The 16,339-nt window shown below is 48.3% G+C and overlaps 1 protein-coding gene across 1 annotated transcript; it reads right to left on the reverse strand.

Annotated features, from left to right (window-relative positions):
• Positions 1 to 527: 527 nt before the first annotated feature.
• Positions 528 to 8,968, reverse strand: LRRC59 (leucine rich repeat containing 59). The gene is made up of 8 exons (XM_039502138.1): positions 8,866 to 8,968; positions 7,142 to 7,250; positions 6,519 to 6,578; positions 5,528 to 5,686; positions 5,059 to 5,163; positions 3,726 to 3,798; positions 2,194 to 2,367; positions 528 to 1,318 (listed from the first exon to the last, which is right to left on the reverse strand). The coding sequence occupies exons 2-8, from the start codon at positions 7,244 to 7,246 to the stop codon at positions 1,074 to 1,076; spliced, it is 921 nt and encodes a 306-aa protein (XP_039358072.1). The 5' UTR covers positions 7,247 to 7,250; positions 8,866 to 8,968; the 3' UTR covers positions 528 to 1,073.
• Positions 8,969 to 16,339: the final 7,371 nt, after the last annotated feature.

The raw sequence follows: 16,339 nt of genomic DNA on the forward strand, positions 1-16,339 counted from the left end.
GGGCACAAAACACCAGAATTTGTAGGCTGTTACACTTCAAACACAAAGGCAGTACAAGATCCTATACTGCTAAGGCCCTAGCAGACAAGGTGACCTACAGAAACAAGAGGATGCTAATGAGAAGCTGGCCAGTTTGAGACACTTTATGGAGAATGGCTTCTAATATATGATGGGTTCTGCCCAGGTGTCTTAATGACACTGTATCCTAGTGTCACCCATTAACTAATACTGTCCCTAACATAGGGTGGAGGTGAAAGATTCTATTTTGATGGCTAGCTATAGCACCGCTGTCCTCTTTCAACAATCCTTCTGGAGCCTGCTCCAGCTCTCACTCAAGGAAAACCAGTCTGCATGGCTGCCAAGTCTTTCCTCAGAATAGCTGTTTTGACACTAGCTTGCTCAGGTTAGTGGTCGCATTATGGTGTAATAGTAAAATATGTTAGCATGCAAGCTCCTAATCAAAACTGAGGCACTGTACAAATGTGTGTAAACAATGTAAATATCCAGCTCAGAATCAGACACCAAACTGCTGCGAAAACTGTTATATTGACAAAGCTGACAATTCTTATTTCAATAGCATTTCATCACTCCGCCACCCTGATGTCTCAATACACAGCCATCCTACATACTTCTAATGGGTCCTGGAATGGGCTTATGTATATTTCTATACCATACAGCCACACCACCACTGATTTTAGCAAAGGTTTGCATGAACCTTCTTGCAAGTGTCAGCAAGAAGATGGATATACTCCACCTCCTTACAGGGCCATAGTTACCCAGATGGGTTATGGCTTTCCTCACTCCTCTGTTGACTGGCAACCTCCTGCTCCATGAGCGAGGGAGAGAGTCTTAACATGTTCTAATTTAATGTTAGCAAACAGGAGTTGCAGACCAGCTGAGACACAAGCACAACAAAAATGATCTAAGCAGTAGTTCTGCTCTGTTCTGAATGGACCAGCAAATCCAGTGCTGACTGATTAAAGGCAGTTTCACCAGAACACAATTCCATAGGAATTCTGGCTGTGTCAATGGTGGCAAGAGATGCTGACAATGCACATGTCCAGGTAGCAGCATCACTGCTGCGAGTTCTGATGTAATACATTTTGCACAATTTTGTGGCTTTGCAGAGCAGTTACCACATCCTCATAGAGAGCGTTCACGCTGATGCACAGAGACTGGCGCTGCAGCTCCGTCACCCGACAAACAGCCACAGTACTAAGGGCACACAGAAATATCAAGAGCAGCAGCTTCAACAATGCCTGGAACCAGGAGCGCCTGTGCCGGGGCAGCTGAGATGGATGAGAAACTGATGAAAGCTCTGTAATGATATAAATTGCGGGACAGAGAATGGGAAGACCAAGTCACTTATCAAGAGCAGCAAAGAGTCTTGTGGCACCTTATAGACTAACAGACGTTTTGGAGCATGAGCTTTCGTGGGTGAAACTTATCAAGAGAAATCTGTGTCCCTATAACATCCAACATGCAGATCTGAGTCCCTTATGGTAAAATGCTATGCCACATGTTTAGCTCTCCCATAACAAGAAAATCACTACACCATCTCAGATTTCCCTGGCTTTCCTCAGTTCTAAACATATGCACAGGCCCCATCCACAAAGGATGAAACAATACATATTTCTTTTCAAGAAGCAGATGTTTTTGATCTCTCAGAAAACAACCATAATGCCCACATCCAGATGAGCAAACAGCTATGAAGATGATGAAATGCATTAAACTCATGTTAAGAAGCCTTTTTTGCAGGATTTTTAAGGTACATTCAATTTTGTGAGGCAGAGGAAATATTCCTTAGCAGCAATTGCAGAACTTTGAATCATGCAGATCAGTAATCAAGAGCTCCATCAATTGCAAATATGTTGAAGTTCTGCTTGTTCTCCCAGAGTTATTCATATGTTGCAAAATTCTGAACTAGCTCTACCACTGTGGTCTGATTCCCCCACCCCTTGACCATATTCAACACGAGGGACTACTTCCTACCATCTTGCTACATAATCTGGCACTATTAAAAGCATGGTGGAGCTGGAGGTAGATACACTTCAATGGTAAGGTTCTTGCTCATTCTCTTCCACCTATTTCTCCTACACTGTGCCAAAATATAGATGAGAAGAGTTACACTACTCTACGAAATACACCCGCTCCTTGGTGGATATTTCTCATTTGAATCTACAATTGACTTACTTGGGATCTCATTGCTTTCTTTTTTCGTTTGTGTTTCCATCTCTTGCCTTGCCGCTCTTAGTGCATCATACTCCCGTCTCCTGCGTTCCTTTTCTTCTGCCTTCTCTCGCCTCCGGAGTTCCCTCTCCTGAGCCTCCCTTGCTCGCTGCTCTGCTTCACGCTTCTTCTCCATTTCTGAGGACCAACACAAACATTTTTTCCCCTTCTGTAATAAGTGCTGCATGACTGCTCTTCCCCACTGGGAAGGTAAAGCAATGAAATAACTGCCCCATTGTATCATCCAGAAGCGTTGGATGCACTCCCCGTCTTCCTCCTTTGGATCTATTCTCTCCGGGAAGCAGTCTTATGTGAGTCAGTGAAAAAATCTACACACTCCTCATTCCTTACACTTGGTCAATAACATCTCTCATCCAGAGATCCCAGCACTTTACAAGCATTAACTGAGCCCCACAATACCACATATGAAGCACTGTCCCCATGTTACAGATGCATATAATGGAAGCACAAAGGTTAAAGGGACACTGTCAACTTAAATTTTATTAACGGGATTAATTTTAAAGAAATCCTAGTTTGATAGAGGACTCTTTATATAGTAGTCCCTGAGAAGTAATAGTTTAATTGTTTTTAAAAAATTAAGGGTTCTTCTGCCCCCATTAATATAAGGGCCTGTTTCATAAACAACCCTGCACCGAGTATTGTCAAATGCACAAAGTATATTGAAATAAATGTTTGTCACTAACTTTTGAACTATAGTAATCTTCAGTATTAGTTTTCAGACAAATGATTTTTCAGTTTGTTAATGTTCCTTTAAGGGTTCATTTACATTCAAAGTTTGTACCCATAATTCATCAACGATAATAACATTTGTGCAAGCACCTTGTGGAAAGGCCTCATGCCTTTTTAGCACTGTTGAGGTAAAACAACTGAACCGTCTCTACACTAGCACTTCTACTTGTGGTGAATTAAAGCTCTGAACTTTGTCAGCGTAGACTAGGCCTGTGTGACATGTTCACAGTGAGTAACAGTAAGACGCCCGTTCTCTTGCTCCAGCACTCAAGCCACACTACCTTTTCAAGAAGGGAAGAAAAAGAAGGTGCTTATGGAAAATGATCCCCTTTAAGAAGAGAGGCAGTTCTCCAGTACGGTGTATCAGCATGGAAATCATTTTCCAAGATATACTGAAGTAAAATCAGCCTCTAGGTTTTAGTGGGCCTCCCAAGACATATCAGGAACCCACAACCCATCAGGCCTTTTTGCAGTTACCCATCTGGTCCTCCAGAGGCCCATGCCTCTCCTCTAGAGTGGACCAGGCCTCTCTCCCCTTTCACAGGATTAAGCAGTTGGCTATTGAGGGACCTCTTCCTCCACCTCCAATTCAAAACAAATATTCTGTCGGTCCTCGGTGCCAAGATATTTGGAACAGTCTTTGTTAGCTGCCCTGGAAGGGCAGAATCAGCTGGTTTGGATATGTAATCAATGGACCCAGAAAAAAGCCTAAAGCGGTAAGTGGGTGGGGGGTGTCATGTGCCTACCTCGCTCTGCTTGTAGCCTTCGTTGCCTTTCTCGATCCTGCTCAGATTGGAGAGTTTTCATATGCTGCAGCACCTGCAAGATCCAAGACAACAGCATGAGATCTATGCAGCAGATTCATTGCATTATCCTCTTAATATGGAAACAGCATTAGAATGCAGCCATAAGTGGGAGAAGGAATGCATTCCTCTGGGATTGACTTCTAATTCTATGTAGCAGAATACAAGGGAGTCCCAGGTGGCTCTTACAGCGATGCCACAACCTCCAGGTTTACCCCACAACCTCCACATTGAAGGTATGCATCATCAGTACCAAAAATAAACACCCCGTCATTCACTGCTAGGACAAGCTAATATTTTAGTTTATTTTAACAAGAGGAGACACCATACTGATTATATGACTTAAACATGAAAATGAATAATACAAACAACTACTTAATTTAAGTGAGGCTGCCACAGACTCCAGGAGCCCTTGCTTAGGTCCAACTTGTCTCACAGTACACTGGGCTTTGACCATGAAAGTGAGGTAACAGACACGTTAATGATGAAGACAGCTGTGACGATAGACACTGATTTGACTTTTCTACACAAGAGGTGAACCCCAACCCGATGATGTCATCTACCAGGATACATACACGTCTGATAAAGGAATGTCTAATAAAATCTGCATTGGGCTAGATCCTCAGCTGGTGCAATTTTGTGCAGCTCCACTGAGACTTCCATGACTTTGCTGAGTGTTTGGAGCACTGTCTCAGCTTTGGTCCCAAAACTGCTGCTTCAGGGTCAGACAAAATCTCTCCATTAAAAAAAGAAATCCTCCTTGCAGCCTGTGCGCTGGTACTAGGTGTATCCACTGCTCCATGATCACATGGTTTTTCTAAGGCTGAAAAAGGGGATGTGATCCCTGCCTCAGGAATGGCAGAGAATTGCAGCAGCATAGGCTCCAACCTGCTCTACCCTGCTCCATGGCTCCCAGCAGTAACTCTTCACACAAGCCTACAGATTGCCAGCACTTCTTCAGAAGCGCAAAGCTGGATATGGATTATTTTTCTCAGTACATCTTCTTCCTAGTGATCAACATTTAAATGCTCACTCTTAATGCCACCTCAGGCTGAGCACCCTGCTTAGCTCACTTCCTAGATCAACGGTCAGGGCACTTATGAAATCATTGCAGGATTAATATTGGCTTTGAATGGGATTAGCCTGTCCCTCATTGCCCTCCTGACCGATACCTTAAAAATTGCCCTGTTGAGAGCCTCCAAGCAAGAGGAGGAGAAAGAACAGCCATAGAATCCATGTAGGAAGACGAGAATAAAATGCAGAGCAATTTCCTTACTCTGATAGCGGCCTGTTTACATTGCTTCTCATCCAGGCAGTCTCCTGCCACTTTGGCCAGGGTAGGATCCAAGGGGTTGTCCTTCAGATCCAACCACTTCAGATTCTGCAGGAAGGAAACACAAATGGGACCAGGCTAGAGTAGGCTCACAACAGCACAGTGTTAGAGCACAAACAAGGCTGTGTTCATTCTAGAGAGTTCAAAGCAGAAACAAAGAGCTATTTAGTTGTCACATGAATGAAAGAGAGATGGGAAACAAGTGCAGATTTCAGGCAGGAGTTTAATTGTAACAACACCGTAGAAGTTTTGTCAAGGGCAGTGCTGCAGATCCCAGTTGCATTTTGGAGCTCATAGTGGTCTGCTGGCAGAGAGACTGACATTTTACTAGAGAAATCAACTTCAGAAGAATCATGAGACTCTGGGCTGCACTCCAAGGCCTTACGTAAACTGCCTAGCAGAGGGGTTTTACCTTGAGCTGTGCAAAACTGACTGGTAGCATGACTAATCGGTTGTTCAGGAGGTCCAGGTGCTGCAGGTTAACCAGGCGACCAAAGTCTGAGGGGAGCTGCTGAAGCTGATTTTTACTCAGATCAAGTTTCACCAGGTGGGTCAAACTGCTGAAGTCCGACTAGAACCCAAACAGGAGTGAAGAAGTTTACAACTTGTCAATCATCTTTACTAAGGAATAACAGATATAGCAGCTAGCGTAAGCTGCACACTGCAGGGAGCTGGGGAAGATCTACATGGACTTGGACTCATTACAAAGCTGCTTGTGTGATGGAGGAAAGTTACTCTCTTCCCCCTCTACCCTCCGTCTATGAGGTAGTAGGGAACAGTGGATACTCTCCTAAACAGGGCTACACATAGCAATATAATTACAATGAAAATAAGACATACAATGGTGCTTTTGGTATCCTGCTGGTAGAGCACTTTGGAATGGAAGCTGCTATAATCTTCACTTCTCATTTTCTATAAGAAAGCACAGCTAATATGCTATGCCAGCCAACCTCAGTAAAAGTCAATCACCTATACTGACTCCTCTGTAATGGTGGCAGTGTCACTCATCCTCCCAAGAAGCTAAGAGAACTGCTAGTTACCACACTCCCAGGGGCGGCTCTAGGATTTGCGCTGCCCCAAGCACGGCGGCACGCCGCAGGGGGTGCTCTGGCGGTCGCCAGTCCCGCGGCTCCGGTGGACCTCCCGCAGGCATGCCTGCGGATGCTCCACCAGAGCTGCGGGACCAGCGGACCCTCCGCAGGCACGCCTGCGGGAGGTCCACCAGAGCCACCTGCCGCCCTCCTGCGGGACGCTGCCCCAAGTGCGCGCTTGGCGCGCTGGGGTCTGGAGCCGGCCCTGCACACTCCCGCCTGGTCCTCTCATGAAGGAGGATGATTGTACCTTTCCAAAGATATTTCCAAACAGATCCCTCCCTCCTCCACAAAGCTTCTCGCTCATCTTACCGGTAGGGAAGTGAGGTTGTTACAGGACAAATCCAATATGGTAGCCTTTGGAAGCGCAGCCTGAAAAAGAGCCAAGGAACCAAATTAAACCTATATCAAAGCTACAGTACTTTAATACATTTGATACCCTGCTGTTTAAGTTTCTGTTTCAGTCTTTGGGATTTCTCCCATACATGGAGTTTTAAGAACTCCCCAGTTGCTACCATTCGAGTTATCTTTCAAGATCACTCAAATTCAGGGGCTTATGAACAGTGCTCCCCCTGAAATAGGTTCTTCACCCACACCATCAGTTTAACCCACAATCCATCAGATTTGTTAAATCAGTTGGGAACCTTCTCTTCTTCAGGTCACTTCAACCACCAAAAGTCAGGATGACAGGAAGAGTTAAAGACTGTGTATCCTTCTCTTCCCCTTTTCTTCAGACCAGGAGAAACAGAGTGTGTGCCTTCCAAACGCACAACTGGCAACACCTCGAGCTGATAAAAACCACAAAACTTACAGAGGGCCTAAGGCATTCCCAGGAATCTCCCCACCCCAATGACTAGTACATTCACAAAGACCGGGTGTAATCTCAGAAGCTCCCCTGCAATACCTTACGTCCCCCAGGAAAGACTGATACTGACCAGTTCTTTGACTGGTATCTCATTCAGGTCACTCAGGCTCAAGTCCAATTCATTGCCATCAAGTTTGTCTTTCAGGTTTACTCCTTTTCCTCCAGCTTTTGCCATGATCCTATTGAGAGATAAATTCAGAGTCTCAAGTGGCTCAGCAAAGAGCCTTCCCATTCTTGGAACGGGAAAAAGACAAGGAATAGAGGAGGGGGCACCAATATATTTTAACAAATCTCCAGATTTTCTTTTAATCTATATCTACCTAACAAGTACAGCAGGAGTAATGACAGCTGTCATGCCCTGCAAGTATGCCTCAATTGTAACCTTTAAGGACCTCCTTTAGAGGCCAGGGATATTTTGGTCCCCCTGGGCCATTCAGATCTTGCTGGTCCAGGTGCCAGTGTTTGCCAGTTCAGGCTAACTGAGGATGTGGTTTTTGCAACCTGCCTACTGGGAACTGGATTGACAGCCCACCAACTCATTTAGCAGAGGCTACTGAACAGCCCACCAAATGGGAAAACTATTGGTTGTTCCTCTTTACCAATTCAAGCTGGATATGGACTGGCAACCTCAATGTGAGATGCCTGACAGAGACCCCTAGCGTAGGTCACAGCGTGCACCTTCAAGGCTTTTCTGACTGAGCAAGAGTTTTATTTTCTCAGAAATAATCCAGTGAAAACATTGTGAAGTTTCTGTTTGTCCCTCTGTCTGAGGGTTGAGGTTTTGGGGGGATGGGAGTGGGATGCCCCAGGGTGTTTGTGAAGAGAGCTCTCTGTCTGAAGGGGAGAAGTACAAGAGAGGTAACATGATCCCGAGTGGAGGGGGTGACTGGATAGATGGGGAGGAGGCAATGCTGAACAGTGCATTGCCCCAGCTCCCTGACTCTGGCCCAGCACATCCTGCTGCCACTTTGCTGCTTTTATTCCCTTGCTTCTGGTAAAGGGGGCGGGGAGGCAAGAGCGGGGAGCATCCCCAGGCGCCTCAAGCCGGGGGGCTTTACGGACACTGCATAGAGAGAAGGCGACCCCGGGTCCCATCAACCCCAGTCCCTGTGGGGGCGCCCCAGCCCAGCAAGGGCTTCCCCACAAGGGACCAAGAGCAAGACACCCCCCTCCCAATACCCCTGGCCGCCCCCGCACAGGGACCCCCCCTCCCAATACCCCTGGCCGCCCCCGCACAGGGACCCCCCCTCCCAATACCCCTGGCCGCCCCCGCACAGGGACCCCCTCCCAATACCCCGGCCGCCCCGCACAGGGACCCCTCCCAATACCCCCGGCCGCCCCGCACAGGACCCCCTCCCAATACCCCCGGCCGCCCCGCACAGGGACCCCCTCCCAATACCCCCGGCCGCCCCGCACAGGGACCCCTCCCAATACCCCGGCCGCCCCTGCACAGGGACCCCCTCCCAATACCCCGGCCGCCCCGCACAGGGACCCCTCCCAATACCCCCGGCCGCCCCGCACAGGGACCCCCTCCCAATACCCCTGGCCGCCCCCGCACAGGGACCCCCCCTCCCAATACCCCGGGCCGCCCCCGCACAGGGACCCCCCCTCCCAATACCCCTGGCCGCCCCCGCACAGGGACCCCTCCCAATACCCCGGCCGCCCCTGCACAGGGACCCCCTCCCAATACCCTGGCCGCCCCGCACAGGGACCCCCTCCCAATACCCTGGCCGCCCCGCACAGGGGCCCGACCAGAGCCGGCGGAGCGACCCTCCCCTCGGGCCCCGCACTCACCGCGCCGCCCCACTCCTCGGCTGCCAGCCACTTCCGCATCCACGTCCCCGTCTCAGCCCACCAGCGCCAACGAGCCGGCCCGCTGGCCAAGAGGGCCCCACGCTCAGCCCGGAGGAGGAGGGGCAGAGCGGCGCCCTCTGCAGGGCCAGCGGCTCCCAGCTGAGAGAGCGAAGTGAGGGGGCTGAAAGTGGGAGCCGGGGGCGAGTGAGGAGAGGTGGGGAGGGGAGGGGTGAAGGTGAGAGCAGGGGGCGAGTGAGGAGAGGTGGGGAGGGGAGGGGTGAAGGTGAGAGCAGGGGGCGAGTGGGGAGAGGTGGGGAGGGGAGGGGTGAAGGTGGGAGCAGGGGGCGAGTGGGAGAGGTGGGGAGGAGGGTGAAGGTGGGAGCAGGGGCGAGTGGGAGAGGTGGGGAGGGGAGGGGTGATGGTGAGAGCTGGGGGCGTGGGGGGAGAGGTGGGGAGGGGAGGGGTGAAGGTGGGAGCAGGGGTCGAGTGGGGAGAGGTGGGGAGGGGAGGGTGAAGGTGAAGGTGGGAGCAGGGGGCGAGTGGGGAGAGGTGAAGGTGGGAGTGAGGGGAAGTGGGAAGGGTTACGGTGAGGGGGGGCAGAAGTGGCAGGGAAGGGGAGGGGTGAAGGTGGGAGCAGTTGACAGGGGGACAAGGGGGAGGGGTGAAGGTGGGAGATGGGGAAAGAGGTGGCAGGCGGGAGGGGTGAAGGTGGGAGCAGCGGGCAAGGAGGAGAAGGCCCTTGCTAGCACTGCTTTGTTTAACACAGTTGAGGGTGACATTGTTTCCCCTTAGTAGCTGTGTCTGATAGGGGCTCTGAAGCCTGTACCAGAGCTACAGTGCTTTAACGTATCTGACACTCTGCTCGAGTTTCTGTTTCAGTCTTTGGGATTTCTCCCATGCAGAGAGTTTTAAGAGTTTTCCAGTTGCCACCACTGTGATCTCTGCCACACGTCACTTTTGAGACACTTTTAATCTTCTTCAGATGCTCACTCAAACCCAGGTGTTTATTCTCCCTAAAACTGGTACTTCCCCCAAAGCAATAACTTCAGCCTCCAGCTACTAAATTTATTAGATCCATTTTCTTCAGGATACATCAAGCCCTGTTATTCTGGGGAGGTGGGAGCTCCCCATGTGAATCAGAGAGCCCACGAGATACTGGATGCTAAATCCTTCTGCACACATGTGTTGATCTCTGTTTACATGACAAGCCTGGGTGCTAAAATAAACCCAAGGGGCTAGCCTTGGCCCTGATGTAACTGAGGTATCATGGATCCAAGGGAGTGCTATGTCTCCTTAAACTGGGGGAATTATTTAGCATCTATGCTCCCTGTGGAATTGGCATTCTGTGTTCTCTCCCTGCTTATCTTGCCATGGGGCTGCTTGTGCCTCAGTTTCCTGATGTCTGTGATGTGATGTGTACCCCACAGGCTGTGAAGGGGTTAATGTGGGTTTAATGAGGGGCCAGTTAGGTTACCTGGCTGCATCTGAAGGGAGAGTCATGTCTAACTAAACAAGAAGCCCGGTTGGCCAGGAATATAAAGCCAGGAAGTTTGCAGCAGAAAGAGGCTGCAGGGACAGACTCTGCAGTTGCTCTCTGGGAGCAGGGAGGAGAAAACCAAAGAGGGAAAATAAGCCCTGGGGTTCTAGCCCTGGAAGACAGGTCAACCCCAGAGGAGTTGTGGCGAAAGGAAGCTTGAGAAAGCTAGGTAGGAAGAAGCCTAGGGAAACAGCAGCAAGGGGTAGGACTGTGCGGCTCTTGGCCGCTTGTTATAGGATCCCTAGGCTGGAACCCAGTGTAGAGGGTGGGCCTGGGTTCCCCAACCAGCCACTGGAGTGTTGGAGGTGCCCGCCGGACAGCTGGTCCAGAGATACTTCATTACTGTGGAGGGGGGGGGACTCTATAGTGACCTGGCTAGAGGGCTGAGTCACGAAGAGAGAACACCCTCAGTCGTGACGTGAGAGCGAGGGGTCACAGCTTGAGTAACTGACGGAAGAGGGTGCCAGACTGGACGAGAGCTGATTCCCCAGAGCAGCCACAAGGAGTTGCTGTCTGTATTGAGCGAACCCTTCATTGCAGTTGTCCTCCTTGGATTCTCCTGGCACCTCTGGGACATACGGGCCTCCGTCTCCCCCTACGGATGTTGGTGAAGTAGGCTGTCATCCCACAACCTTGTCAGGATCTGGATCAAGTAGGGTTACCAACTTTCTAATCACACAAAACCAAACACCCTAGCCCTGCTCCTTTCCCGAGGCCCCACCCCCTTTCCCGTCCATTCCCCAGGGCCCTGCCTCCCGTTCACTACATTCCCCCTCCCTCAGTGGCTCGCTCTTCTCCCCCCTCACTCACTTTCACTGGGCTGGGGCAGGGGGTTGGAGTGTGTGAGGGGGTGAGGGCTCTAACTGGGGGTGTGGGCTCCAGGGTGGGGCCAGGAATGGGGGGGTTATGGTGCAGGAGGGGGCTCCTGGCTGGGGCAGGGGGTTGGGGTGCGGGAGGGGGTGCGGGCTCTGCCTAGGGGTGCAGGCTCTGGGGTGGGGCCAGGGATGAGGGGGTTGGGGTGTAGGAGGGGGCTCTGGGTTTGGGGTGGCTGGGCCAGGGGGTTGGGGCACAGGCTTCCCTCTGGCAGCTCCCAGTCAGCGGGGGCACAGCACTTCCGGGGCACAGCACGGAGCCAGGACGGGTAGGGACTAGCCTGCCTTAGCTCCGCATCACCGCCGACCGGACTTTTAATGATCCGGTCGGTAGTGCTGACCAGAGCCACCAGGGTCCCTTTCAACTGGGTGTTCCGGTCAAAAACTGGACACCTGGTTACCCTAGGGTCGAGGTTCTTTGCCTGATTGTCTTTATGTAGCAGGTCAACCACTTGTGCTTTGGTTAACTTCTTAAAGTTTAACTCTCTCTCTGCACAGCTGTATCATCTGTTTCTTAGGGAGCTGATAATATCTCCTCTTCCTTGTCAGTCCTTTCCTTCTCTCTGCCCCAAAGAATGTAAACTACTTTCCCCTGCTGTTCTTTTAAGTGCTCTTTTTAGGTGTTCTTTGGAAAGCGCTGCTGTTGCAGTTAGTATTCTACTGCTAACCCCAGTTGTCACGTATCCACGGGGCATGCTATACCTCTGACCTTCGAACAGTCTCTCTGGGAGTGTGTCCTTCTTAGTGCTAGGCCCTGGGCCTCTACCTTTTACAAGGGGAAGCCCCGGAGCTCTGCTATTCCAAGACTCTGTCTCTGGCTTCAGCACCTCTGTTTCTCAGCATGGCTCCTTTAGCAGGTTCAAATGAGCTTGCATCTCTGTTGGAGACTTACCCTCCTAGGAGCTCTGCAACCAGCAGATGTTTCCAGAGACACAGGACAGCCTTTTAAAAATAACATCATTTATTAGTCAACTGGAAGACAGGGACACTACGCTAGAAGAGAAGAGCAAACCCAACACATGTTTCTCCCCTAATGCTTTGCCCCGGCCTGGGAACTAGACAGCATGCTGGTAGCACCACATCTCTGCCTTATCCAAATGTCCTGGATTGCCCCCCCAACCCACACAGAGGAGGATCTTATTGCAGTCCCCCAGCACCTTTGTCTCCAGTTACAATCATGCTGTTTTAACATGTCCTGTCAAGTTAATGGTCCAGTCTTTGGTCTTACATTGTATTTCCAAGGTCGCTTCATTCACATGTTGACAGTTCTTCGTAGACTTACACCCAGTCATTTCATTGCTTATTCTTCGACTTGGCAGAATTTGATATTTTTTTACAATAATTTTGATGGCTGATAGCAATGTTTATTTTTAAGCAATCTTTTAGATTTTTTAGTGATTTTAAATGTTCACCATAGCAGGAAATGATGGGGGAGGGGTCAGACAATTATTTAATGACAATAGACATTGAGATTAAAAAATGTAATGATTTATAAACCATTAACACAAATTGTCAACATCACATGTCAAACTATGCAAAGGTCATATCCTTAAATCAACAAATCGTACCGTATTCATTTGCTAATCCATTTGGAACAAGTATCATTCACTGGATTTTGACTAAGTTCTCAAGCACCTCAGGCATAAGGTCTCACCCTGGCTTTCACCAACCTAGTTACTCTTTGGAGGGCGACACCAATAGCCCTTCCAGTCACAGGTCTCCCCAAGTTCTTAGTGACCAGACAGTCGGACTGTTCCCCTCTAGTACATCAACCCCGAAGGTGTGAGACCAGCCCCCCAGGTCCTAGCTCACCTTGGCGTACACACTCCACACAGTTTGCTCCCCAGAGACTGGCTTGGTATAAAAATAAACAATGTTTATTTAACAGAAAAAGCAGAGATTTGGAGATGAAATGGTTCAGGAGAGCAAACATATACAAAGTAGACAGAAAATAAATATAAAGATGCAACCTCAGGCCTTACACTCTCATATTACATCAAATCCCCTTTTAAGAAGTTACCTACCATCTTAAAACCATTTCCCAATGTACCCCTTAGCTACAGTGTTCACAGGCAGCCTCCTGTTCTGGATGGTCTCCGGTTCAAAGCCCTTCCACTTTAAAAGGGTTTGCGGGGTTTTTCTTTAGTCTCTATAGATATTAAAAGCGGGGGAAACGCCTTCCTTTCTTGGTTTCTGAACACCAGGGTTTTGTTTTCAGGTTCAAGCTGTTCCCACTTGCATTGATGTTCCTCGTCATTTTTTCCTGGGATGGACAAGCCTAGGTGCTTGAAGCCGGTGTCATCTGGTTGGTGAGGTAGCCCTTCCCTGCCTGGTTGCTTCACTGCCCTCTTGTGAGGTGAGGCTGAAGTCACAACACACTTACAATTTTCTATATGTACAGACACACACCCCTTCATAACCTGTATACATAGCTGACCTTGGCTAGTCCGTTCCGTGCATTACAAGCTTTCATAAATGATCTTACTTGACGTTCTCGTACAGTAAAATAACAGTGTGCAATCAGTTGGGTTAACTGCTTATTTTGCAGGGTTTAAACCTGCTGTTCTCCCCTGGGACTGCCAGGACTCTGATTGTTGTAGGCCTGGCTTGACATGAGTAAGATGAGGCCTCACTTCTTGAGTGACAGATTAGGGAGGTAAATGGATTGGCAGGCTGTAAACAGAATGTCTGTGCTAACTAGATAGGGGGGAATGCTCAAGGAGCCACTTACAGTGGACAAGATAACAATGGATAAGATAAGTCAGGAATGTAAAGGTGAGATAAAGAGAAAGTCATACATGGAGAGCGTGTGGACGGCACATGCTGTACTGGGATTGGTTCCTACAAAGTGCTTAAGCCAATTCCACAATGTGTAATGCAATGCACAGTAAATGTATATAAAGGAAGAGGTTTGCAGTGTAATTTTGGATGTGTGGTATGCCCTGTACCCACCCCATATGCTTAAGCCTGATCAACTCAAGTGTAGTTTGACTGTATGCCAACAAAGTAGTGAGTTCGGAGGTGAATTGAGTTATTGGGAACCAAGTGGATAAGGTCTCAAAAGCCACCTCAACTTACTCCTAAGTGGATATGGTCTCAGAGGCTACCCCAACATATCAGTAGTGTGACGCAGATCTGCTCATCTGGAGCAGATAACGTAGAAACCCCTTAGCATGAGGGTCACAACTGAGCATTAAGGGAAATGGCATTGGAAGGATTTAAGGGTTTAAATATAACAAAATTAGCTGAAGAGGTAGGTTAAATCTAAGGGAGGGGCCTATGGGAAGTATTAGACTGGGATTGGGTAAAAAAGGAACTCCAGAGAGTGGTCTGGGAGGGAAAAAAGAATGCTTGGCAGAAGATAGTAGCGGTCCATTGAATGCCATAAATAAAGTATTGGCTAAGCACAGCAAAGTGTTAAATGCCACTACAATTTAAAAAAAAAATAGGACCCATTGCCAGCCATGGAAAAATAGTACCTAGTTTATTTCCCCAAGGCAAAGAACATCCAGATCAAGGCAGCAGTTTCACAAGGATTGTTTCTGGTGGCTAAAACTTCACAAACAAAATATGCCACCTTAAGGAATGATTGTAAAAAGCATAAAGAGCAAAGGAAAGTTGAAAAGAAGAAAAACTATGTGGAAATAAAATCCTAAAAGGTCAGGGAGAAACAATGTCTGTTACCTATTTGCATAAATCCAAAATAAAAAGGAGTTGTCCTTCAAGGACTGTATTTAGTGAGAACAGCTTTGCAGGCCACGTGTACTATGTTAAAAAAGTGTAAAAATAATAAATTCTTTAAAAGCTTAAAGCTGCCAAAACAATTTGTCTAAAAACATCACGTTGGGAAATAAGTATGTGATTTTTTTTATTAAAAGTAAGAAGTTAAAAGAAGCTTTTGCACAAATAAACACTGCAAAGTTTGGGGGTTGTGAAACTGTTAAAAAGATTGTTAAGTGTTAAAGAAGAGAATGCTTGGTTTAATAATAAACCTGGTTATGGCAGTATTATTATGTGCAGTCACACCTACTGAAAACCTAAGCAATAAAACAAATTATACAAAGGAGAGGTCAGGTGATGACAGCTAGTGTCACTAGATGCTTTTTTTTCTGAGAAGCCTTTACAGCCATTCATTCTGAAGAAAATGGGCCTTTCCCAGTGAATGTGTCTGTAAGTGATCAATTTGTGCTGGCCACTGCAGGCAAAGTAACAATCTAATTTAAATTATTGAACTATAAACGATTTAGTCAAAATCACTAAAAAGGAAATAGGGATTTCTATATGGCTTGACTGCATCAAAATATACTACTAGAAGTAGAACCTGGGTACAGGTGAGTTGTGTGTGGGGGGGGATTTAAGAGCAACGCAAGGGACATTAATCGGCTCAAATAACAAACTGGCTCCCCCCGCCTTTTTTTTTTTTACAATTTAATTCTGCCTCACAAGAGTGGGCCAGAATTAGAGCCCAGAGAGGGGGTATGCCTCTGCCAGAAGCTGGAAATGGGTGACAGGGGTTGGATCACTTGATGATTACCTGTTCTGTTCATTCCCTCTGGGGCACTGGCCACTGTCAGAAGACAGGCTACTGGGCTAGATGGACCTTTGGTCTGACCCAGTACAGCTGTTCTTATGAACTCCTTGGGAAAAGTGAGGTCCAACTTTTCAGAGATTCTCCATGTCCCTACACAATAGGGAACTGGGGGCGGAAGAGGACCAGAGGAGGTAATCAGGCAGGGGTGGTGGATAAACAGCTGTTCGGATCACCCAACCATTGATCCCTTGATGGAGACAATGATTCCCTGTGGCCCTCAAGGCAAAAAAAAAGGACAGAATTGCGTGAGCTCCCTGCCCCAAACTCCAGCACATAGTGTAGATTTAGCCTGGGCCGGTTAACAAAGTGGTTTAGAATAACTCTCCTAAAGGTAAATAAAACCGTATCTAATCTCCCATGATACTTTAGAAGCAACTGCAAGTTCCAAGGATCCTGCATCTCTGGCTGTAGCATTGCCCTGGGCCTAAGATGACTGAGAGCCAAACCTGCAGGGCACAGTACAGTACAGCATCT

Source organism: Mauremys reevesii, linkage group 15 (genome assembly GCF_016161935.1).
Source record: "Mauremys reevesii isolate NIE-2019 linkage group 15, ASM1616193v1, whole genome shotgun sequence".
Lineage (NCBI taxonomy): Eukaryota > Metazoa > Chordata > Testudines > Geoemydidae > Mauremys > Mauremys reevesii.

Excerpts from the sequence above, each read along its gene's own strand:
- LRRC59 (XM_039502138.1), bottom strand. The coding sequence starts at position 7,246 with ATGGCAAAAGCTGGAGGAAAAGGAGTAAACCTGAAAGACAAACTTGAT. Across the intron at positions 5,687-6,518 it reads ACAACCTCACTTCCCTACCG|TCGGACTTCAGCAGTTTGAC; the intron begins GTAAGATGAGCG and ends TTTGGGTTCTAG. Across the intron at positions 1,319-2,193 it reads AGAAAGCAATGAGATCCCAA|AGCTTTCATCAGTTTCTCAT; the intron begins GTAAGTCAATTG and ends ATATCATTACAG.